Below are 26,128 nucleotides of genomic sequence, written 5' to 3'. Positions count from 1 at the left end.
ATTTCCAGAGCAAGGATACAACTATTTCAAAAGTGACTGTAAATTTTTAGGTTCACAGTTGAATTAATATAGTTATATAATATTGAATGCAGTATAAACCCTGTAAGACATAAAATTGTATGAGTTTTTACCCTTTAAAGAAGATCTTCATTTCATTTTTAAATATGCTGATTCCTACATTTTTAATGCTACTAACACTTAGATGTTTGCACCTGTGTTTTTAATCTCTATGTATATGATTATTACTAGTCACAGGCAGTTACACTCGGATCCTTTGCAGCTGAGTATGGATATAAAGTCATCAGGTAGATTTCACTGGTAATGTTTATTACCTCTACTAAGTAAGATGAAGTAAATTTTTATGCTTCCTACTCAAATATGTCTTTTTCTTTAGTTTGTTGACTTTGTGTGTATATATCATACAGAACATCCCACACAATCTTATTCATCTATAACCCACTTTCCAAATTGCACCCTCCCATAGCCTCCCCCCCCCACACTGGAGCCTATATACTCTGTCATCCCTGTTACTGTCCACTCTGTTGTCATCACCCCCAGCCATTCTCCACTGCTTGACTGTCTGCTGAATCTACTCAGCCTATCTAGAGATCCTTGCTTTAGGAAGATCAACTGTTCCTCATCTAGCAGCAATCAGTTGTCAATATTCCTTTAGATAAGATTAGGGTCTGCTGTTCATTTTCCCACTTCTATGCTGGGTTACTGTCTGGGAGTCTCTTGCGCCACCCTGGTCAGTAACTCAAAGGAAGGTATCTCCTGTCTGGCATTGTTTCTTGTTATGTAGTTTTAGGTATATATATGGACTCTTAAAAGTTATATTGATCCCATTAATCTTTGGTTATACTTTCCTTTTGGATGTTTAAGACCCTACAGTTGGCCCAGATAAAACAATTTATTTTTACTCTTTAGGTCATTTGAGGATCTGTTCCTCATGATATCATGGGCTTGGGAAGAACCCCTGGCTCCTCTCTTTACCAGTTCTGTCTATGTGAAGATAAGTCAAACGTCCTGCTTGACCATGGCTGGCTTCTCAGGGAAGCATGGAGAAAATGTTTTCTCTGTGTTGACCCTCCTCTTTGTAGACTGGACACTAGTTCAGGCCCATCTGCTGGGGTCTCCATGGCCTCCTTGATCAAGAGGACAAGTGACTCACCACAGTTACAGGGCATTTTGTGAGATGCTCATAGTCCCCTGGAACTTAGTCAACCTTGGAGTACAAGGAGAAAAATCTGTCCTTTCAGTTCCTCTGACCAGATCAGTATAGGCTTCAATCTATGTCTGCTAAACATCCAAGAAGGTTAGTACCACCAGGCTGGTACTTTAAATTACTGTGTGCCATGTAGATAAAGCTTGGGAAAAGACCAAATGCTCTCAGATAAACCTTGTCTAGACATATATTACATTTTTTGATCTGGTTTTACGTATAATGTCAGTAAGTTGTTGGACTAATATGGTTCCCTCTGTTTTTTTAAAACTAACTAGGCATTATTTATTTCTTGCATTGTCTAACCCTTCCACCATGGTTTCCCCATTTAAGGTGCCCTCTTTTTTCACATTTCTCTCTTAATAATACCCTTCTCCTATGGTCCTACCTCTCTTGAGCTCCTTCTTTCCCTTTATCCAATAGGTTCCTCATATAACCTTGCCTCCCCCACCCCTTAAAATAATCCCATTTTGTCTTTATCTCCCTTATTAACACCTGTTTCCTATTGTTCTATTTCAGAGTCTTCCTTTTCCTTTACATCCCTTGTTACTTTTCATTATCCTGGTTCCTGTATTTGTGTCTGGATACATACTCACTTATAAGGATTTGGTGCTAGGATCCACATATGAGGGAGAACAGATGTGATTTTATTTTTTTTCTGAGTCTCTGTTACTTCACTTATTATAACAGTTTCTAGTTTCATCCATTTACCTTCAAATTTCACAATTTCATCTTTCTTTACTGCTGAGTAAAACTCCATCATACAAATGAGCCACATTTTCATTATCCACTCACCAGTTGAGGGCCACTTAAGGTTGCTTCCATCTCTTCGTTATTGTGACAAGAGTAGCAACAAACGTAGATGTGCAAATGTCTCTGTAATAGGATGAGTTATTTAGGTATATGCCAAGCAGCAGCATAGCTGGGTCAAATGGTCGGCTCATTTGTAGTTTTTTTTTTTTTTAGATTTAATAAATGTTTATAGCATATTTCATCCAACAGCTGTGGAATATACATTCTTTTCAGCAGTCCAGGTAGCTTTTTCTAAAATAAATCATATTTTTTTATTCTTATTCTTTTATGAAGTTAGTTAAAAATTAATGAACAAGAAATTAAAGAGAGTTTTTTTAAGAGTTCTCCATACTACTTTCTGTACGGCTTGAAGAAGTTTGCAGTCCCGCCAGCAGTGGATGAGTGTTCCCTTTTCCCCACATCCTCTCCAACATTTTGTAGCATTTGTTCTCTTGATTTTAGCCAGTCTGACTGGGGTAAGATGAAATCTTAAAGTGGCTTTAATTTGCATTTCCCTAATTCCTATTGATGTTGAACACCTTTTAAGATGCTTCTTAGCCATCTTTATTTCTTCTTTTGTTCAGCTCTTTAACCCATCTTTTAATTGGGTTACTTCCTTCCTTGATTGTTTTTGAGTTCGTTATATATTCTGGATGTTAAACCTCTGTCAGATATGGTGCTGATGAAGATTTTCTCTCATTCTGTGGGTTTTCTCTTCACTTCCTTGGTTGCTTCTTTTGATGTACAGAAGCTTTTTAGTTTAATGAGGTCCCCCCATTTGTTGATTCTTGACCTTGTTTCCTGGGCAGTTGATGTCCGGTTTATAAAATCCTTTCCTATACCTATATCTTGTAGGTTGTTGACAAAGATTTCTTATAACAGTTTTAGAGTATCAGGATTCACACTGATGTCTTTGATCCATTTGGAGTTGACTTTTGTACAAGGTGAAAGACAGGGGCTTACTTTCTTTCTTCTACAGGTGGAGATCCAGTATTGCCAGATCCATTTGCTGAACATGCTGTCTTTCCTCCAGTCAAATTTCTTGGCCCCTTTGTCAAATATCAGGTGGCTGAAATTGCATATACTCATATGTGGGTATTCAATTTTTCTTCAGTGATCTATGGGTCTATTTTTGTGCCAATACCATGTCGTTTTTATGACTATAGCTCTGTAATACAGTTTAATATCTGGTATAGTAATCCCGCCAGCATTGCTCTTAGTGCTCAGGGTTGCTTTGGCTATTGAGGTTTCTTGTGCTTCCATATGAATCTTAGGGTGGTTTTTTTCCAATTCTCTGAAAAATATCATGGGGATTTTGGTTTGGCATTGCATTGAATCTATAAATGGCTTTTGGTAGGATGGTCATTTTCAAAATATTAATTCTTCCAATCCATGAACATGGGATGTCCTTTCATCTTCTGATGTCCTCCTCAATCTCTTTATTTAAAGGTTTAAAAAAAAATTTTTTTTTGGTCTTTTTGAAGCAGGGTCTCCCTGTAAGACCTAGCTGTCCTGGAACTCACTATGTAGATCAGGCTGGCCTTGAACTCACAGAGATCTGCCTGCTTCTGCCTCCCAAGTACTGGGACTATAGGCATGTGCAACCACACCTGGCAAAGATTTAAAATTTTTATGGTAGATGCCTTTAATGACTTTGGTCCGGTTTATTCTGAAATTTTTTTTTTTTTGCAGTTATTGTGAAGAGCAGTGTTTCCATGTACTCTTTCTACAGACTTTTATAGATTAATTTTGTAACCTGCCACTTTACTGAATGTGTTAATAATTTCTAGGAGTTTTCTGGTGGAATTTTTGGCATCTCTTAGAAAATATCATATCATCTGAAAAAAAGGGATGATTTTATCTCTTCTTTTCCAATTATTACTCCTTTAATTTTCTTCTCTTGTCTTACTGCTCTTGCCAGAGTTTCAAGCACTATGTTAAAAAGGAGTGGACGTACTGGACAGACTTGTCTGGTTACTGATTTCAATGTGAATACTTCCAGTTTGTCTCCATTTAGAATGATGTCCCTCTAGGACTTTGAACATAAATGCATGTTGAATTTTGTCAAAGGCCTTCTTTGCATCTATTGAGATGACCATATGGTTCTTGTCTTTGAGCCCATTTATAAGATATATGACATTTATTGACTTACATGTATTAAACCATCCCTGCATCTCTGAAATGAAGCCAACTTGTTCATGGTGGATGATCTTTTTGATATGTGTCTGTATGCGGTTTGCTGGTATTGTGTTGAGAATTTTTGCATCTATGTTCATTAAGGATATGAGTCTATAGTTTTATTTTTTGGTTGTATCTTTATCTTGCTTTGGTATTAGAGTGTGCTGGCTTCATAGAAGGAATTTGGAAGTCCTCCTTCTATTTCTATTTTTTGAATAAATTAAGTAGTATTGGATGTAGATCTTCCTTAAATATCTGATACGATTCTGCTGTAATCCATCTGGCACTGGGCTTTTTTTAGTTGGTAGGTTTTATATTACTATTTCAATTTCCTTAGGTGTTATGGGTCTGTTTAAGCTGCTAGTCTCTTCTTGGTTTAGTTTTGGTGGTTCTGATGCTTTTAGGTACCTGTCTATTTCTTTTAGGTTTTCAAATTTAGTAGCATATAGGTTTTTAAAGTATCCACTTATAATTTTCTGGATCTTTTTAGTGTCTGTTGTGATGTTTCCCTTTTCATCTCTGATTTTGTTGATTTGGAGGTGCTCTATCTTTCTTTTGGTTAACTGGGTAGCGGTCTTTCAATCTTGTTTATCTTTTCAAAGAACCAGTTCTTAGATTCATTGACTCATTGTATTGTTTTCTTTGTTTCTATTTCATTAATTTCTGCTCTGATATTTGTTATTTCTTCTTGTCTGCTGGGTTTGGGTTTCATTTGTTGTTGCTTTTCAACTGCCTTGAGTTGCAATGTTAAGTGATTTAATAATGTTCTTTCATGGTTTTTAATATAGGCACTTAGAGCTATAAACTTCCCTCTAAGGACTGCTTTCAATGTGTCCCAGAGGATTTGTTGTGTTGTATTTTCCTTTTCGTTCAGTTCCAGGAATACTTTTATTTCTTTCTTAATTTCTCCTTTGACCCATTCATCATTCAGGAGTGTGTTGTTTAATCTCCATGTGTTCATGTAGTTACTAGGGTTTCTTCCGGTGTTGATTTTAAAGTTTATTGCACTGTAGTCTGATAGAATGCATGGAATTATTTCAATCATTTTGTATTTGTTGAGGTTTGTTTTGTGCCCCAGTATATGGTCAATTTTGGAGAAATTTCCATGGGGCGCTGAATAGAAAGTATATTCTTCGGTGCTTGGGTGGAATATTCGGTAGAGGTCTGTGAGGCCCATTTCATATATGTTATTGTTTTACTCAGATGTCTCTCTGTTAATACTATGTCCTGTTGACCTAATTAATGGAGACAATGGGGTATTGTAGTCCCCCACTATTAATGAGTTGGGATTAATCTGGGTCTTAAAGTCCCGTAGTACTGATTTTATGAAGTTGGGTGCACCAGAGTTTGGTGAATATATGTTCATGATTACAATATCGTCTTGGTCAATTGTTCCTTTTATCAGAATGAAGTGGCCCTCTTTATCTCTTCTGATTAGTTTTAGTTTAAAGTCTATTTTATCAGATATTAGAACTGCAATGCCTGCTTTTTCCTTAGTATTGGGTATATTTTTTTTCCATCATTTCACCTTAAGGTAGTGCCTGTCCTTGAAATTGAGATGATTTTCTTGCAGATAACAAAAAGGATTTTGTTTCTTAATTTATTCATCTAGTATTTATCTTTTGACTGGAGTTCAGTTGACTGATATTTAAATTCATTAATGAAAAATGTGTATTGAATCCTGCCATTTTTATTTCTTCTCACATTCTTGATATAGCTGTGCATTTCCACAGTTATATCTTCATTGATGTACACTCGTTCCTTTCTTCAGCTCTTTGTGTTGCTACAAGACCTCTCTGAAGTGCTGGTTTTGTGGACATGAATTCTTTCAGCCTATTTATATCATGGAAAATTTTTCTTTCCCCTTCAACTATGATAGACATTTTGGCTGTGCAGAGTAATCTGGGTTGGCATCTGTGGTCATTTAGAACTGGTAATATTTGCTCCAGTCTCTTCTGGCTTTCATAGTTTGCACTGCAAAGTCAGCTGTAATCTTGATGGGCTTTCCTTTATATGTGACTTTTTGTTTTTGTTTTTTTTCAGCTTTCAGTATTGTCTCTTTGTTCTGAACGTTTAGTATTTTTACTCTGATGTGCTGTGGAGAGTTTCTTTTCTGGTCCTGGTTATTTGGTGTTCTATATGCTTCTTGTATTTGTATGGGTATGTGTTTTTCTAATTTTGGGAAATTTCCTTCGACAATCCTGTTGAATATCCATATCATTCCGTTATATTGAGATTCTTCTCCTTCCTGTATGCCTATGAATAGTAAGTTTGGTTTTTTGTGGTGTCACCCAATTCTTGCGTATTCCATTCTTGTATTAGTTTACACTTTTCATAATCTTTGCTTGAGTGGTCTAAAGTCCACTTTAACTTCCAGTCTTGTTATTTTGTTTTCCAGTTCATTCATCCTATTGGTGAGGCTTTCTCCTGTCGTTTCTAATTGGCTTACTGAGTGTTTCACTTCCTTCTTCATTTCGGCCTGAGTATTCTTCAATATTTCTAATTCTTTTCTGAATTCATAAGTTTATCCCTATCTTCCTTCAGTGCTTTGATTTCTTTGGCTCTGAGTTCTTCAAATTCATTGAATTCTTTTATCTTGTTTATAATTGTTCTTTTGAGTTCCATGTCCTGTGTTATTTCTAGGGAGTTCTCATTGTATTTCTCTAGAGGACTATTGGTTCTTGGTGGGGATATATTATTTTGGTTTTTCATATTATTATTTTTTTCTCTGTGACTTTGACATGTGAATTTCTTTTGTAGTTTCTGATTCTTGTGAGACTCAAGCTTTCCTTTGTTGAGTTTAGATGTGCTTCTTTTTGTAAATTTTTTGTGCCTTACTTGTTATGCGTTTTACTTATTTGGCATGAAAAGCTGGTTGGTCTAGGCTTCAATTTCTCTCTTTTGATTTTATATTGGAGTGACCTAATTGCTTTTGTCTTTAGGAGTTCCTACAGAGGCCCAAGTGAGAGGAGGCTCAGATGCTCTTAGGCTTTCCCTAAGTTCTGGGTCTGTCCAGGAAAGATGCTGCCTTCAGGAATTTGGGGGCTGAGCTGGCCTGGGAGTGAGGCCTAGGAAAGATGCTGGTCTCAGGAAGCTGGTGGCTGTGTCAACCAGGGATGCAAAGGGAGGTGGGGTTGTGAAGAGGCCCCAAGGCTCCTGGAGACTACTGGGAGGTACTGGGTTGACTCAATGCACAGGATGAGGAAGCAGTGGTGGCCCCGGTGTCTGGGGTGCCGAGAGAAGAAAAGGGTCTGTACCCAGGATAGGAGAAGAGATGTGGCGGGGGAAGCTGGTAGGGCAAATGAGCCTTGGGGAGTCAAGACATTGTTTGCTGGACTTACCAAGGGAGAGTGCTGGCACCAGGACACACTGAGGCTGTGCAACCCAGGGAAGTAAAGGGAGGTGAGACTATTTTCAGAAATCTTATTCTCAGTTTACCCCTAAATAACATCTGCTGAGAGAGAAAAGTTTGTTTCAAATTGTGTAATTTATTTCTAACTAATTTTTATTAAATAGGCAAGATACATGCATAACAAACAACTTGTTCTTGTTGTAGTTTCAATGAACTCAAGTTGATCAAATAAAAGACATTAATTTTGGCAAAATTATAAGTATTGATTCAAATGCAAAGTCAAACTTAGAATTTCCAAACATCTTACTGCATATACATACCTGATTGGAGAATTGCCCTTGGTTTTGAAACTGTTTCAATACAGTTTTTATGGCAGAGGATTTCAAAATATGACATTCTCTTGACAACGTTTAATGACATAAATAGAAATGTTATTGTGAATAACTAACCCGTAACTTAATTTTATGGGTTAAAAAAAGATTAATAATTATTTGTAGCTGAAACATTCCCCATTATGTCCTTTAGTTTTGTGCACAGGGAACAATTTTAATAGATGTTCAGATCAAATCAAACATTTGCCATTACTAAACGACACATTTCTGTACTTACCAAATGTCTGTGCAAGTTAATAATATCCACCAAGCATATGTACTCAATGAGTAAAAAATATAGTAAGTATTAAAAGAAGACCCTACTAGATGAATACAGATATTTTATGTGTGTATATGTTCATAAAATTGCTATGATAAAATATGATAAATATAGCAAGAATAAATATTAAAGGACATATATCTTCTCAATAGTTATTCCAATATGATTACTAGACACATATACAAGAAAAATAGGATATGTTGAATAATATTTATTTATTCATTTTCAAATATTATTATTTTTAGTATATGAGTGTATTGCTTGCATGTGTGCAAGTGCACCCATGTCATGCTTGCCCATAGAGATCAGAAGAGGGCTTTGGATCTCCTGGAACTTGAGTTAGGACTGTTGTTGCCCCCCTTGTGGGTGGTGGGACTTGAGCTCAGGTCCTCTGTAAGAGCAGTCAGTGCTCATAACCTCTGGGCTAACTCTCCAGCCTCAAGAAAAATAGAGTATATTAAATAATAATTAAAATAAAGATTTTGAGTAGGCTGATCATGAAAGCAAACTGCTTAAAGAGTTTTATTTTCAGATGTAATTGTGCTATGTGAATCATATGGTAGCCAAAATGGTCCATAGGAAAATATTCATTTCATGCAAATTCTTTCTGCAACTGGAAACTATATGTAAGTTTTGTTATTAAAACTGGATTCGAATTCATATATAACACAAGCTGTAAAATTTAAACATTCTTAAAGTACCATACCATCTGCAAAGAGGGATACTTTGACTTGTTTTCCTATATGTATACTGTTTATTTCTTTCTCTTATTGCTTTAGCTAACTTCAAGCACTGTATTGAATATGAATGGAGACAGTGGAAAGCCTTGTCTTGTTCTTTATTTTAATGATATTTATTGAATTTTTCTCTGTTAAGGATGATGTTGCCTATGAGTTTGTCAAATACAGCTGTTACTACCTTAAAGTATGTTTATTCCATCCCTGTTCTCTCTAATACTTTCATCATGAAAAGATGCTGGACTTTGTCAAAGACCTTTTCTGAATTTATTTAGTCAGTTATGTGGGTTTTATCTTTAAGTTCATTTATATAATTTATTAAAATATCATTTTGTGTAGGCTGAACCATCCCCGGTTCCAAAACAGTAAGTTTTCGTATAATTTTTTTCATGTCCCTTAGGTTTCAACTAGCCCTCCCCCAGTTCTCCTCTTTTGTTATTACTTAAACCTTCCCACATTCAGCATTAGCCGTCTACATTTTTTGAGCCCTCTCTATTTTGAAAATTATCTACGTTCTACTATTCCCTCTCCCTTAAGTCACCCCCCCAATCTATGACCCCTTTCTGTGTTTCTGTATTTACAGGAACATGAATCAAATTTTGTTTGTTGAGCAAAGAAAATTATGTATTTGAATTAGGTTCCACACATGAAGGAAAATATAAGGCATTTGTGTTTCTGTACAAAGATTATGTCATTCAATATAATTTTTCCTAGTTTCATCTATTTACCTGCAAATTTCATAATTTTATCTTTCTATACATCTCAATTCCATTGTGTTCATGTACCATATTTTCATTATCCATTTATTAGTTGACAGATTTTATATCAGGGCAATTCTATGTCCTAGATAAGTTTTAAAAATCATGATAGATATGTATAAGAAAAAAATTAGCAAGATACTTCTGCCATTAACAAAAGAATGTGTTATCATTCTTAAGAATGTTCAAACTCAGGGCTGGAGAGATGGCTTAGCAGTTAAGAGCACTGCCTGCTCTTGCAGAGGACCTGGGTTCAAATCCTAGTATCCACATGGTGGCTAACAACCATTTATAAATCCAGTTCCAAGTGATCTGACACCCTCTTCTGACCTCTGTGGGCATTGCACCACATGAGTGTACCTACCTACATGCAGGCAATACACTAAACACATAAAATATAATAATTTAAAATTTTTTTTAAATTGTTCAAACTCACCTTATTCTTTGAAATCTCTAACTCTAAAGAAAGTCAAGATATTTTCTTGGGTAATTTAAGTCCGGAATCACTATAGACTCAGGACTCAGATATAGAGTCCTTTATTATCCTTAGCATTACTATTTTAATAACAACCTAATCCTTACTCTTATTAAGACACGTAGAATCTAGTACAGACCAATAAAGACCCTGAAGGGTCAAGCCATTCTGCCAGTTATACTACAAGTACTATTGTGAAGATTCTGACATTGCAGATTTTCTCATCCCTATGAAAATAAGAATCCATTTTAAGATCAATATCTCTCAATTTTTACTCCTTGTCTTTACAGATCATTGTTACTAGGACTTTGTAGAGGTTAAGTTCCTTCCTACCAATATATTACCAAATGCTTCAAAAAAGACAGTGTTGTTTTGGATATCTTGAAGGAAAGACCTTAAGGGTAAACTAAATTCATCATTTCACACATGCACACACATACACACACATACATACATGTATATATATGGGGTAGACAGTGTATCTTTATGTGTACTTGTATGTGTTCAGGTGTGAATGCCCATATGTGAACCTGTGGAGGCCAGAGAACATTCAGTATCCTCTTCTGTTACTCTCCACCTTACTCCCTAGAGACAGAATCACTTACCAGAACTTGCTGAATTTTTTGTTTGTTTGTTTTGACTGGCAGTTAGAAAGACTAAATTATCCTCTTAACTCTCTCCACAAAGGGCTGAGGTAACAAGCATACCAATGACCACTCCCAATGTTTAGCATGGATACTGGGGATCAGAACTCAGTCCTCATTTTTGTACAGCCAGTGCTCTTACCCACTGAGCTACCTCCCTAGCCCCTAAATTCACCGTTTCTATTATAAACGATCAGTTCAAGGAACCAATGTATTTACTTCCTTACTCTAGACTACCATTGAATTTTATTAAACAAAACAATTCCTGTCTTCCAGTTGGAGAAGTGAAATATCTAAGCACAAAAGCTATTCAAACTTTTTAATCTTCCTTGTAGCTTGTGGACTTCTCTTCCTCTTCTCCCACCTCTGAAGCTGTCTACCTCTCCATATCACCCCAACCTGTGCCATCAAATCTCCACTGGCCTTCTGTGTCACTACCTTAGCCTGCAAATTCATCTCTGATGGACACACCCCTTAAAGCCACTATTCTCTTAGACATGGCCTGGTACATTTCTCCAGTTTCCATCTTCCAGGGCCTCCTTGGTAAATTTATTGAGAAGTACAAAAGCAAACTCTTTGAAGTATTTGGTTTTCTGTTCAGTGACTATCCTTGCATGAACAGATTCATCAAAGGATTCCTTTCAACAGTTTGTCAGTAATATCCTCAGACTTTTGACAAAGAGAATTTATAATGCCTAGATTCTTCCTTTAGATATCAGGCAACTCCAGCCTGATTATTCTGGTCTTGACTTCGTGTTAGTTATAGAAATCTAAACTTTCTTTAGCATCTTCAAATGAAGCAAATTCTATAAATACATACCCTTTATATTTGCCATTTTGATTGTAGTGCATTTTGATAGAAGCCACCTTCTCAAACATTTCCTGAAAAACTTCTATAGAACTGCAGGAGAGGATGCTTAAAACTAGCATGTTTGATTCACCTTTCCAAATTCTTTTTTTGATGGAAACTTTATAGCCTTGACTTTGACCTTTTCTGCAAGGAAGCAGATTGACTGCAGATCTGTTCCCTGCTTTTCTTCAGGTTTTCTCTGCATTAGTTCCTATCTTAAATTCAATATAAGCAATCCTTTTAATCTCCCCATCCTTGCTGACTAATCTGATCTTCATGACATTTTCAAAATCTTCTGCTAATTCATCTTGAATGACTTTGTAAGGGAGATTGTTTTTTTGGCCTAATGACTTCATATATCTCAGTTTTTCATGTCTTTTTTCTTTTTTCTTCAACTTTGTTTCAATGCCAAAGGCAAACGTTTGGAAGCAGGGAGTTCCAAAGTGTTTTTCTAGGCATTAGCAGATTTAGAGTCCACATAATCAAGGAATACTTCTGGCCACTGCAGCAAGATAAATTTCAGAAAAAAAAAAAAAGATCACTGCTATCAGTTTTTGATACCAGAGTTGTTAGCAACAAGGTGTTCTATAGAGCTTGAAAGAAGCAGTTGGTTCTGGGGCTCCTGCTTTCTGCTTCTTGGCTTCAAGAACCACTTTCTATTTGATCGTTTCGTTCTTTCCTTTGTCAGGAGCTTCTGTGACTAGCTCTTTCTCTCCACAGCTGCTGCCTTCCTCATCTTCCTTTCTGAAGCTCATCACCCTCACCCTAGATTCTGCCCTCTTTTGTTTGTTCCCTTCCTCGGCTATATGCTCAGCTTACGTGAATGTGCCTCGCAGGACCTTGCTTTCTTTTGGATGTTGTGGTCTACAAAAGTTCTTCAGAGTCACTTTCCTCCCTTCCTCAATGTCATCATGTGCTGCACATCCCAGTCCTTGCAAGACCACTGCAGCAAGAGCAGGAGCTGTTGCTTTCAATAATGTTAACTGGCAGTCCCCCTCATTTCCATCTTCCTCCCTTCCTCTTCCACCTGTCATCATCCTAGTCTTCATCAGCATCTTCCTTCGTATAATTTGCCCCCTTGGCCAGGATGGCAGGTCTAGTCTTACCAGAATTGCTACTAATGTTTTAATTAGAGTGGTCTCCATGCTCTCTTTTCCAGCTTTTGATTTATTTTTATTTGTTTTTGTATGTTTTAATGTAATTTTCTGTTTTTCATTTAAAACATCTTAACCATTTTTATACCCACTTCCCCATAGGCACCCTCTCATACCCCTCACTGAATTTCATGCCTTCTGTCATTTATGTTCAGGCCTATCTAGTCAAGTTGGTGTCCCCAGAAGTCCCTCAGATCATCAGCTGGGGTCTAGTCAGCCTATGTAGAGCCACTCCCTTAATGACGATCAGCTATGAAAATATGGTACAACTACACAATGGAGTTCTACTCAGCTCTAAAGAAAGATGAAATCATAAAATTCACAGGAAAATGGATGGGACTAGAAACTGTTATACTAAGTGAAGTGACACAGACACAAAGCAAAAGATGTATGTTGTCCCACATTGGTAGATCCTAAAGGGAAAGAAGGAGCCTGAGAGAGAAAACAATAGGAGACAGGTGTTACCAAAAGAGAAATGAGTAAAGTGGGGTTATTTAAATGGGAAGGGGAGAGGGAGGGTTATGCAAGGAACTATAGGAGTAAAGGGGGATAATGAGCTCAAGAGAGGGGAGACCATAGAAGACAGGTATTGTTAAGGGTGAATGGGGAAAATAGGGATACTTTAACTTGGGGGAAGGAGGAAGAGTGAGTCAGGGAGAGAAGAGAGGAGAGAAAAATAAGCCTAACTAGTGTAAAAAAAATAGAGGGAAACATATTAGTTCAAAACCCTACTGAAAAATTACACATATGATATCTCCATGCCCTTTTAAAAATGTCTAGGTGCTGAAGCCACTTTGGCTATGATAACTGTCATTTTGGCCAATGTGTCCTTTTGTCTGAGGTGATAGGCACTTTTTTGTCAGATATGGCAATGTGAGCTGCTCTGGTGAGGAAGTGAGTGTTTTCTTTGCTAGGGTTGTGGTATCCTTCTTGTCTGTTCTCCCCAGAGGTTGGCACTTTTGTATTCATCTTTTGACATTTCCCTATCTTCACTTTCTTTTCTCTTCTTCAAAGGATCAGCCATCTTCTTGGGTCCCGTTGGTTTTCACTGGCCTTGGTGAGTTTTACAATGCTAGTGGTTCTGGAAGGTGATATGTGTGTCCATTGAGGAGTGCAAATGAGCTCAGAACAAACTAAGCAGTGTGACTAGGTGTCCCGGCCCATGGGGTCTGCAACGAGGTACCTGGATTGGAGGTGGGGCCGTGGATGAGGCAAGCAACAAGAGAAATGGAGACAAGACAGTGCTCTGCTCGTCTCATTTATTGAAGCACAAGCATGAGTTTAAATAGAGAATGAGAACAAGGGGGCAAGGAATGAGTAATCACATCAGTCAGAACACAGGGGTCCTGATGTACTCTAAGGGAGGAATCTATTGATTAACCGAGAACAGAGCTATTCACCTAAACTAGAGCAAGGCCGTGGGCTACTGGCCACGGCTGTGAGCCAAGGTTGTGAGCCAAGGTTTTGGGCCAAGGCTAGTTGGCCCCAGCTGTGAGCCGAGGTTGTGGCCTGAATGTAGAGGTCACCAACTCAGGTCTGCCAGCAGCCCCGAGAAATGGCTGAGCCTCAGGCTTCCAACAACTAGGTACTGAAAATTCTCTGTGATGTTTTTCTTTTATATATATTTATGTTATATTTATATATATATTGAATTTTGTGTGTTTCATACAGAATATCTCAAGCAGTCTTAATTATCTTTATACCCTGTCCCAACTGGCACCCACCCATAGCCCCTCCACCCACTGGAGCCCATATAAAATGTCATCCTTGGGTTGTCAGTGTCCCCAGTGCAAATTTTTCCACTGAGTCTAGTTAGCCTATCTAGAGTCCTTTGTTTTAGGAAGATTATCTCTTCTTCACCTAGCAGCAATCAGTTGCCAACATTCCTTCAGATAAGATTAAGGTCTGCTGTTCATTTGCTGTGTGTTTGTAGAGCCAACTAGAGGTAGAGAATGAGGAAAACTACAGATCATACATTTTATCTCACACTTCCTAATGAACACTACCTAATTCTACATATATTCCCAGGCTTCTGATATTACTTATAATAACAGGGTCAATAGTGAAGTCATTAGATATGAGTTAGTAAATACTATATAGACATTGAGATCATTAGAATCCACAAAACTTAAAAATTTAGAGAATAACATATTGGAGATTCTTCTAAATGAATAATAAATACTAACAAGAATTATGAATGCAGTAATATATGGAAAAAGTGACAGTGACAAGAAACTATCATATTTAAGGAATAAGGAAGTGTCCAGGCCATTGCAGTGACAATTACAAAGTCAAATTTTAATAGTAAGTAGAACCTAATACCGTGTGTATTAATAAGCTCCTAATTGCAGACAACAGATTTCACTGGAGTTAGTTTAAACAGCCAGTTAGTTTTCAGGATTAGTAAGAGCTCAGGGACCCTTGCAGAAGATAGTAAGAGCTAGGGAGTAGGTCACAACCATATAGATATAGAGTCTTACAGGCTCCTGGGACCTTGCTCATATGAACCCACAGCAATGGTGTCAGCATGCACAAGACCAATGTAAACTCAAGCATACAAAAACCTAGTGTAGAACTGTGGAAATGGGCAGCAGGCCCCAATCTTAGCTGAAAAACCATTGACAGCTGATTACTGCTGGGTGAGGAAGACCTGATCTTAAAGGGAAGCATGCTAGATAGGCTGACTAGACCTCAGTGGAAAAACTTGTACTGAAAAACCTCTGGGGACACTGACTTGACTCGATAGGCCTTAACACAAATGGCAGAATGAATGAAATCCCAGGGGGATGGGTGCTATGGGAGGTGCCAATGGGGAAGGGGATATAAAGATGATTAAGATGTTCGGTATGAAATACATAAAAATTCAATAATTTTTTTTTAATTTCAAAATTTAAAAAATAACTAAAAAAGAAAAAGGAAAAAGAATTCTTAGCTTTTTGCTAAGGATTTCTAAGAAAAAAACAGATGTGTAGTCTGAGTTTTCAGGACTAAATTCCAGGGGCTCACTGCAAATCTGATCAGGAGGACCTAAAGAGATAACTCAGCCTTTAAGAGCATTAGCTGTTCTTCCAGCGGATCTGAGTTCAGTTCCAGAACCAACACTGCAGCTAACTGAAATCATTCATCACATGGCAGCTAACTAGAGTCATCTGTGACTCTTGTTCATGGGACTTTAACACCCTCTTCTAGCCTCCATGGGCATTGCACACATGCAATGCACTTCTAAACATGCAAACAAAACACTCATATACATAAAATTATAAAAAAAAATTTTCAAGCTGATAAAGAGACTGTTTATCCTCATAATTGCAAAACTATGATTCTTTTGTGATACTTATGTGTCTTCATCTAAGACATCCCTTCAGAAGGGTCATATCTTGTAAGAATGTGTAATCAGCAAAAATTGTATGGTACGGGACAGAACAGTGTAGTTTCTTGTGCTCTGTGTTGGGAAACTGAAATTTAGAGAGCGAGGAACTTGTCTAAACTACAGATTGTGGTGAAAAAATTTAGCAGGCCTTTAATAACAGCTATCTGTAGTTTTATTTTAATGCCTCATTGTATTTCATTTCCTAAAGGTGAATAAATATCATACATTTCTGAATCCGACACTGGTATCATGCAATATAAGATGCCAATTACTAACTGAATTATTATATAAATAAACATACCTTTATTTACAGTTTGAGAAAAAAATTGTATTTAAATCCTGTTTTTTTTCATGGGCATCATTTACCTAAAATGCTCATGTACATAGTCATGTAGATTAGCCTAAGATTTTAGGCAATAACTCAAAGTACTCACAGCCTTGAATTTAACTTTGACACCGTTGAGCAGCTATACAGAAAAGTAACTTTGCTTATTCATTTTATAAAAATTCATTACGCATTGTACACCTGAATTTGTCAGTAGCTAAGCTGACAACCAAATATACAAAGAAGCTAAAAACTCAAGGAAGACACTGCTTGCCCTCTTGGAGTTTGCATGATAATAAGTAAATTGAATAAATATATTTTCAAAACCCTATACATCATGGCATCCTCTGGAAAAAAAAAGGTGGGGGGGGGATTGAAATAGAGAATTGTGAAGGCAGTGAAGAGGAGAGGACCACTTTAAAATGAGTCATGAAAAAATGCTTTATTGAAGTTGAATCTTCCAGGTTGAAAATGAACTGACCAAATAAGGAGGCAAAGGAAAAATATTTCAAGCAGTAAACATGGTGCAGGCAAATTTTGAACGTATTAAGGAATTGAATTTAGGCTGCTGTGTCTACACTTCACCAGGGCAAGACTGATGTCAGAAAGACAGGCAAAGGTCATGGAAATTCTCATCATACATGTAACACAGTCTAGACTTAACAGATAAGCCAGTGTACCTGTGGAATGAAGGTGGTAGAACACTATAATCATAGATTAATAAATAAAAGAAGGCTTACATAAAAATAAGTAAATAAAGGAAAAGTTTTTGTGTCATCTTCATAATGAAAAATGATTACATGTTTTAATATCTCTTCTGTGATATATCAGGATTCGAAGTGTTGATATCTTAGAATTTTTTAGATTTCAGAATATTTGAAAATACTTTGCCACTTGAGTATTCTTAATTTGAAAATTAAAAATGAACTAAAACTTTTAGAATTCACATTTGTGGTTTTAGACTTTGGAACTAGGAGTGCTCAGTCTGTACTATTTTGACTTTAAATTGACTCTTGTCTATTGATCTGTGTTTCAGATTTCAGAGACTTAAGTTCTTTTGTAGCCATGCTGGGTTAAAAGCTTCTAATACCTTTAGCTATAAGTAGTGACAGTGGATGAAGAGAAATTAATCTATCAATAACTAAGAAATATAATAACCTTAGGCATTGAGTCAATTGTATCCAAAATTTTTCACTGTAACTTAAGCTTTTGAAAAATACTTTTTCTTTGCTTTTTCCCGTCTTATGTCTGCCTTTCCTCTTTTCTATTGTCTATTTCTACTTTATTTTGCAGAGACACAGCTTATTAGCATATGCTTTTCAGTATTATTCTTATGGCCTCACAAAACTTGTGAGTTTGTGATTCCTCACTACTGACATTGTGAAAACAAAATGTGTTTTTCTCCCCATGTATATTCGTCTTCAAACATAGTGCTCTATTTTAACAAGCAGGCAAATGTGAAACCCCAGTTTACAAAGCATGTAAAAGCAGAACTTAGGAGCACAGAGTTGGTAACAGATGAGAAACTGGTCTCTGGACTTTCTTCTTCACCCTGGTCCCAGAGACTGCTTTAAGGGAATGTAGGCTCCAATATAGTCTCAACCACCTCCCCTACCTCCTTAATTACTACTGGAAATCTCAGTTACTATATTAGAGTTATTTGAATATATTTTCCATAACAAATTCTAAATATTGTGATATGAGTGTAGTGTGAGTACAACTGTAATTTAAGTACCTATCATGATTATGCTTATTTTCTTCACATTACAACTTTAAATAATCAATTGTAGGTGACGTCAGTAGTTTTAATAGTGCTCTATTAAAAATCATGTTTCCTGTATTTATTAAAGGATAAATGTTATCTAATAACTATCAATTTGGATCATACAAAAAATTCCAAGTAGTTCATTTCCACTAATTTGATGTTAAAATTATTGTACTTGCTAGAAGGCTGCATAAAGTCATTTATTTAATTCAATAATTTGTGATGTATGCAAACAAACAGCTTGCCTTTAATGTGTTTTATAAAAATTGTTTCACCAGGTTCTTTGTCTTTGCTGATACCCTTTTGTATTTATAAGGGATATCATGAATACTATGTAAACCTGTAATAGTTTAAACAAGAAGTCACATAAATATGCTGGTGAGTTTTGCTCTTAAGATAAATACATGTTCTGTTAAATCCAACAGCTGTTACTGGAGCACTTGGAGTGCCTTGTGTCACGGCATGAAAGGTCACTGAGAATGACTGTGGTAAAGCGGCAAGCTCAGTCTCCCTCCGGAGTGTCCAGTGAAGTGGAGGTTCTGAAGGCACTGAAATCTTTGTTTGAGCACCACAAGGCCTTGGACGAAAAGGTATAGTAAGGACAAAAACATTTAGGCTGATGTAAGCTTCTGTGATTAGCATGGCACTTCTTATTTGTATTCAAGCGATCAAATAAGTCAGTCCAAAGGAACACATTTGTGTTATGTAAAAAATTATCGTTATTAAAATAAAAGTTTTGGGGGCTAGGGAGATGGCTCAGCAGTTAAGAACACTGTTCTTGCGGAGGACCAAGGTTCCATTCCCAGCACCCACATGGTGGCCAACAACCATCTTCAACTCCAGTTCCAGGGAATCTGACTCCCTCTTCTTTCCTCTGTGGACATTGCCCAACACGGGTAAACTTACATACATGCAGGCAATACACTCATATACATGCAACAAAAACAATAAATAAAATATTTTTAAAATGAAAATTTGAACAATATATGCACTGACAGTGTTTGTGATCATATTCTTTTATTTATACCACTGAATCTATTACTTGTCAGAATTACAACTCTATTACATACTGATGCCCAGTGTCTAGAGGGCTATTTGAAATTTAATGTCATTTAATAGCATTCCATATTTGTATCTCTGTCATCTCTTTCCAATCCCTTCTCTTTCTCTCAGAAATGCATGTCAATAAATGTCAAAATAAGAGACCACTAACTGAAAATTATACGTATTTTAAAGTGACAGTTTCAGTATGTAATAACATTAGGTATTAGAAGAAAACTTGTTTTTAATTCTTTCTAAAAGAAGCTGTAAGCTCTCCTCAGTTGTTACTCAAATACTTTCTAGTGGCATATATAAGACAATATGAAGATAATACCCTTTAGAGATTAGTAAAGCTTATGAAATGATTTCAGTTTTGTAAAATTTCAAAGAATGAACTTTAAAAATTAAACAGCTTTAGGATTTCGTATAACAAGAATTGGGGCACTTCATTGTAAAATATATGACAAGTTCTGAGCATTAAAATTCAAACCAGAGATTTTTGCCAGCTTATATCTAGTTTTGAACATGCAGAGATTTGGGTTCCATTTATTATTTATGTACTTATATATTTTTATCATCAGTCTTTCAGATGGTTCTTAGAATTGAGAATTATGTAGTGTGCATAAAGATAACTATATTAGGTCTCCTAGATTATTTAGAATAAATTATATCCTACTTTTCATTTATCCATGAGAAGCAAAGACATTCTGTATAACTTTGAAGAAAAGTAAATATTATGTAAAGATCCATGTTAATTATAATATCAAATGAATATTTAATACATTTAATGGTTAGTTTCTATTATATTCCTTTTTATCATGAAAGCACGCGGTAAAAATTTGCAAGATTCTAGACAATATTTACTTTGTGCCATATTCCTTGACAAATATTTGGCACATAAAGTAAGACATTCTCCTTAGGACTTGACATGCCACAGTGCTGTTCCATCACATATCAATGGCAAGTAATGTTATAAAAACAAGTGTGCAATACAACATGAGATTACAAAAGTAGGGACTGATTTTATTTTTGGTAACAAAGAAGTTAAAAATATCTTCTAAGACTAATATTTCATCTGAGTATTTAAGAATGAGCAAGGAAAGTTATTCTTTTTAAATCAAAGACAGAAACCCTAAGCTGCAACCAACAGTTAACATGAACTAGGTCTGTGAGACCAGCATGACCTAGTCAGAGGAAACATAACAGTTTTTAAGTTACTTACGTGAATGTTCCAGCGAATTGTGAGTTTTTTCATGTTCTCTGTAAAACTCACTTAAGTGGGGACTGAAGGGATGGCTTAGCAGTTAAGAGCAAGAGCTGGCTGCTCTGCAAAGGACCTGGGTTCGAATCCCAGCACACACATGACAACTAACAACTACCTGTGACTTCAGATCCAGAGGATTTGACACCTTCTTCTGACCTCTGTGGGCACTGTGTGACATGGGTGCACTTACAGTCACGCAGACATAACATACACAAAAAACTTTAAAATTAATAAAGTTTTTTTTTTAAAAAAAACCTCACGTGTCTAAATGATTCTTGACCAGAATAGAAATTAAAGATTTTTAGAAAAATAATCTAATTATGTGAATACATTTTAGAATAAAACAGTTGTGCAACTTAGAATCTAGAAAAATGTACTATACAAAAGTTCTATGAGCTTAGCATACTTAAATGACATATTCTTTAATGTGGCCCTTAATATCTATTAAGGCAACAAATGCTACAGATGTTGGCTGAGAAGCTGAATTCATAACCAACTATTGATTTCTTAGAAACCTAAGGTAAAAATGATATAAGGCTGAGCTCTGGAATAGACAGAGCTGTGGAACTTTTAGACAAAGATAATAACAGCATCTACTTTAGAATTGCCAGGAGGATTAGGTATGATATATACAAAGCTTTGAACCACTGTTTAATATATGGAAAATTTTCAGCTAATATTAATACAATAGTACTGTTGGCGTCAGCACATGTCAACATTTTCTAAAATTTTCCAACTAAAATGTTGATATCCGTCTTGGTCCAGGCACTTGTTTTATTTAGTCATTAGGGAACTAATATGTACCCAAGTAACTTCATAAGCAATTTCCCTAAGACAAGCTAACAGCTTCTTATGAGAATGTGGAGGGGTAAATATACAGGATTATAAATAAGTAATTACAATATTATAATTGAAGTACCATGGCTATTAAAATAGAAGAGAAAAGAATATGTAATTAATCGTGCCTTGGGGAAAATAAGCTTCCAACTTTACATAGCAACTAAGTAAACTACAAAAGATTGAGCATAGGTGTTGACAGTTACAATGACTAGTAGTTTTAGTTACTGATGTTCATTTTTACAGCCACTGACCTGTTAGGCAGAATTTGTAAATTTAAGTAAAATCAACAGTAATTTTGACATCAGCCTCCATTATTTGCATTAACTAGATATCTACGCAGTTCTTAAGTTCCTAGAAATTATTGACTATGCATATATATATATATTTATATGGCAAATATAACAAAACACATTAAATATTTATGTATGTACATGTTTTCCAAATATATTTAGATAGTCAAATATTGCAGAATCAAAACTGGATTGAACTTATAGTTTAAAGTGATTTCCTCACAATTTTTCAATTATAGAATTAGTAAATCCCTCAGTAAAACCCTACAATAGCTTCCTTCAATTTGGAATGCGTGCTTCTTCATCAAACTCTTCACTAAAAATTTGTCATGTTCGGGGATTTGTTTTCTTTAAATCACCTCTGACAAAATTCCTGTGACCGTGAAATGTCTTTTGAAATAAAAGGATCATTTTTCATGCTATTTTGAAGAAAACACAAATGAAATTAGACATAAAATTTTATGGATACAAATCATATGAAATTGAGACAAAATATCTTTATAAAGAAGCAATAAAATTAGGGTAAGGGTTACACAGATAATAAATAATTGTACTGGTTCAATTCAAAAAAGAAACAGAGGAAGGAGAGAGAAAGAATGAGAGAAAAAGAAAGACAAGAAGACCAACTAGGTACTTGTAGTTCAAAAAATTTTAAACAGTGATTTTTTTTTCTTATGATACTTCAAACATATCTACCTAGACACACAATGCATCTGATCCAACATGAAAAATAATAATGATATATTCTTGGTACAATGATTGCTGGGAAATTTACAAGACGTATTAATTTTTTCCTACCAATTCAACTCAAGCCAACTAGGTAAGGTAACATATTAGACTTCTTTGTGCCCTGGAAATGTTGCATGCTTGATCTCCCTCCTTTTTCTCATTAAGTCTGTCAAAGACCGATGCCAATAAAGCTAACATTTCGTTTATTTCAGTTTTATCCAAAATTTAAAAGTACAGTGGATAACATCACATATGAGAATGAAATTATTGTATCATTCTTTTGCAGCGAGAAGTTATGCGTTTATATATTAATTCAAAATATTGTAAAAAATCATTTCTATTCTCAGTAAAGATGGTTTTAGAATCATTGTTTTATGATTAATAAAACCTTTGTAAAAACACTTCTACGTTTATCGAGAGATGTCTTCACATTGTTGCTTTCATCAACCAGGATTGTCACACCCCTTTAAAAATACCAACATTTTACAGTTGGTATTTTAGGAAGCAGGTATAAAATGATTGGTCATCAATGTTAGATACCGAGAATGCGTGCAAAGACTGTTGATAACTGAAATTCATACAACAGGTATTCTACACCCTTTTATGTTTTGGGGCTACTTGCTTTTATTGCCAGTTATTTATCAGAAGTATTCTCCAAGACAAACCAGAAAAGATTTTTCTTCAGCATAGTTATCACTCAGTTATTAATCAATATGATTTCTTTGCACTTCTTATAAATAATTTTATATTTGTGTAACGCACTGGTACTTGGCACTCAATGTGATAAAGCTAAATAGAGATTCTGTGTAGCTGTTTTGATCTTTACATTTTTATTAATCATACTCAGAAAATTGGAATGGAACAAAATATTTAGGATGTTTCAGGAACTAAATGTACTTCCTAAGCCACCTGAGTGCACATGTTATCATGAAACAGCATTAAAATATATGATTGGATAATTTTTAAATTCATATTTGGCTTCTAAGTAAAGGAACATTACTTGATTAATTGTTTTTTTTTCTCCTCAGATAATTATGAAATGAGGTTATAATTCTAAATTTAAAGTTTTATAAAATTCATGCATTTTATACATTTAGCTTATATTTCTACTTAAACCTTATTAGTTCAGAAAATCCTACCTGTTAAAAGACTGTCAATTAAATAATGAAATTACTTTATGAGTATTACTATAATATTAAATTATATTTATTGAACAAATAGCAGCATTTTCATGGAAAATAAATGGTGATATATAAACAATTAAAAACTCATGATGAATTCCATATTAAATCTATAAAACTTACTGATTTTTAAAGGAAAATTAAAGTCCTATACTCATTAAACAAACATTTTCCCTAGACTTATAGGTTTTGATGAATATAATATAAAGCTTATCTACAAGTCTAAAAAAATAACCATTTTAAAATACTTTTTTGTTATTTCATTTTTATTTGGTGTGGTTTTGATGTGTTTTGATGGGATTTCACTATGTATCACAGGCTGGCCTGGAGCTCTCTATATAGCTCTGGTTGGCCTTCTCTTCCTGCCTCAGCCTTCCAAGTGCTGGGATTAACAGGCGTTTGCCACCATAGCTGACTTCACTTTTAGAAGTTGTATGGAAGCAGAAGTCAGAAGCTGTGCTTTGAATTTCAGCTATATATGAAACATTTTAAGTCATCATTGCTTTTGAACTAAAATGTACAAGGTTTCGGTTTTACAAAATATGTGCTTTATCTTTGTTACTTGGAAAGGAGATAGGAGTTTCAAATTGTTAAGCAGTTTGTAATAAAAAACAAAACAATAAGAAAATGAAAATCAAAAATCAAAACACTCTTTCAATAGGCAATTTTTCAGTTTCTAAGAATTATTTGCTTTTAAGCAAATCACTTTTGAAGTTAGATGCTACATACCAAAATAAAATTCATTTATATTAAAGATATTTTTCTTAACTTTTCCCGCTAATCACTGACTAGTTTTCACTGATTTCTTGCTTTTAAATATTTCTCTAGTTACTTTGAATCAGAATTCAGAACAAGATAGTCCAGTCTGCAAACCCACTGGAATATATCAGTGCATCATTAAAAGGATTTCATTACAAGGAAGTTCTTTGATACAGTGATGCCACTGAGGTGACAATGTATTCAAAGTATTCAAAGCTTCTTATTCTGTGCACTTGGGGCTACAACTACTTAAAGAATTTGATTATTTTTCTCTGATAATATTCATTATGAGTTCAGCACAGTTTGATATTGTATGGGATGTACATTACTGCACATATTTTGATTTTTCTTCTAGGTAAGGGAGCGACTGAGGGTTTCTTTAGAAAGAGTCTCTGCACTGGAAGAAGAACTAGCAGCAGCTAATCAGGAGGTAACACACCAACCTTTATCCTCTCTAGAGGTGCAATTTTGCTAGCATGCTAGGCCTGTGTTTCACATCGCTTTCTTTAAAACTGTCACAAAAGTCAATTGCCTCTGTGTGTGCCGCTGAATGATGCCTGTTGACATGAGTTGCCAGAATCCTGTTTCTGATTTCTGATTATTATGATCTGTCACTAAGAGACCAAAGGAACGCCATCATGTGTTAGTGAGATGAGACTTAAAAAGACTAATATCAGAATGTCAATTCAGGAAAGAAGTAACACACAGCTCAAAAACTGGAAAGCATGTCAAGTACCTGCTAAATTTTGAAATTGCTAAAAATGAAGTTTACACCTCAGATAGACACAGGCATGCATTTCCCATAGGACCTGCTCATTCTCAGCTTCTCAAACCAGTGTGCCCACGTCTAATGACCTCACTGAATCCACAGCTTTGTGAAGATTCAAGTCATTTTAAATCATTCCCTTAAGGTTTAAAGAGAATTTTTTCTTTACAAAGTTTTAGCTTTGATTTTTATTGTATAGATGAACTTGAAAAATTAAAATATGTACTCATACAACTTAGATCCTTATCAGATAATATTGCCTTCTATCTCTTTACATTTACCAGTGTACTTTCCCCTCAGAAGTTTATTATGGTGATGTTAGTTTTTGCTAGAAGTATTAAAATAATTTAACAAATCTTCCTATTTTTAGTAATTTAAGATGTAAAAGGCTAATGGTAATAACAAGTCCTGTAAAGGATGCCTAAGAGCTGTGTCCATACACATGGAACAAAACTCTCCCTTTGATGTTAAATTTATAGTATTTACAAAATATTTGCAAATTTAAAACATGCAATAAATTCTGCCCATTACAGACTGTTTCTATCCTTTCAAATAAGTTAGTTTTGGGGGCTGGAGAGATGGCTAAGCAGTTATAGACATTCACTGCTCTTCCAGAGGACCTGAGTTCAGTTCCCAGCACCCACATGGTGGCTGACGGTTCCAGGGTATCTGACCCTGCTGTCTGGCCGCTTGGAGCAACAGGCATAAATGTGGCATGTTTACATACATGCAGACAAAACACTCATACATGTAAAATAAAAATAAAATCATTTAAAAAATTACTTCTAGTGAATTAATTTATGTGTTCTTGTTTAGAGGCTTAACAATTTAAATCCTAAAAATAATGAAGTTGTACTGGGTGATGGCATAGTGGTTAAAGTACTTGCCCCCGAAGTGTGAGGATAGGTATCCTAATATGTTTTCTATTTCTGTGATAAAATACCGGATGAAAGCAGCTTAAGGGAGAACGGGGTTTATTTTGTTT

General features: G+C 35.4%; 1 protein-coding gene across 24 annotated transcripts in view; it reads left to right on the top strand.

Moving 5' to 3' along the window:
- Positions 1-26,128, top strand: part of Ppfia2 (PTPRF interacting protein alpha 2) — a 580,223-nt gene that overhangs the window by 339,353 nt on the left and 214,742 nt on the right. For all 24 annotated transcript variants that reach the window (XM_008852254.1, XM_029555664.1, XM_008852263.2 and 21 more), the window contains 2 exons: positions 18,699-18,863; positions 24,733-24,807. In XM_008852254.1, the coding sequence (XP_008850476.1) occupies positions 18,699-18,863; positions 24,733-24,807 (240 nt within the window). The remainder of the gene's footprint in view (positions 1-18,698; positions 18,864-24,732; positions 24,808-26,128) is intronic.

Source organism: Nannospalax galili, unplaced genomic scaffold (assembly GCF_000622305.1).
Source record: "Nannospalax galili isolate Female #2095 unplaced genomic scaffold, S.galili_v1.0 scaffold390, whole genome shotgun sequence".
Taxonomy (NCBI): Eukaryota; Metazoa; Chordata; class Mammalia; order Rodentia; family Spalacidae; genus Nannospalax; species Nannospalax galili.
This window is presented reverse-complemented; position numbering and strand designations above follow the sequence as displayed.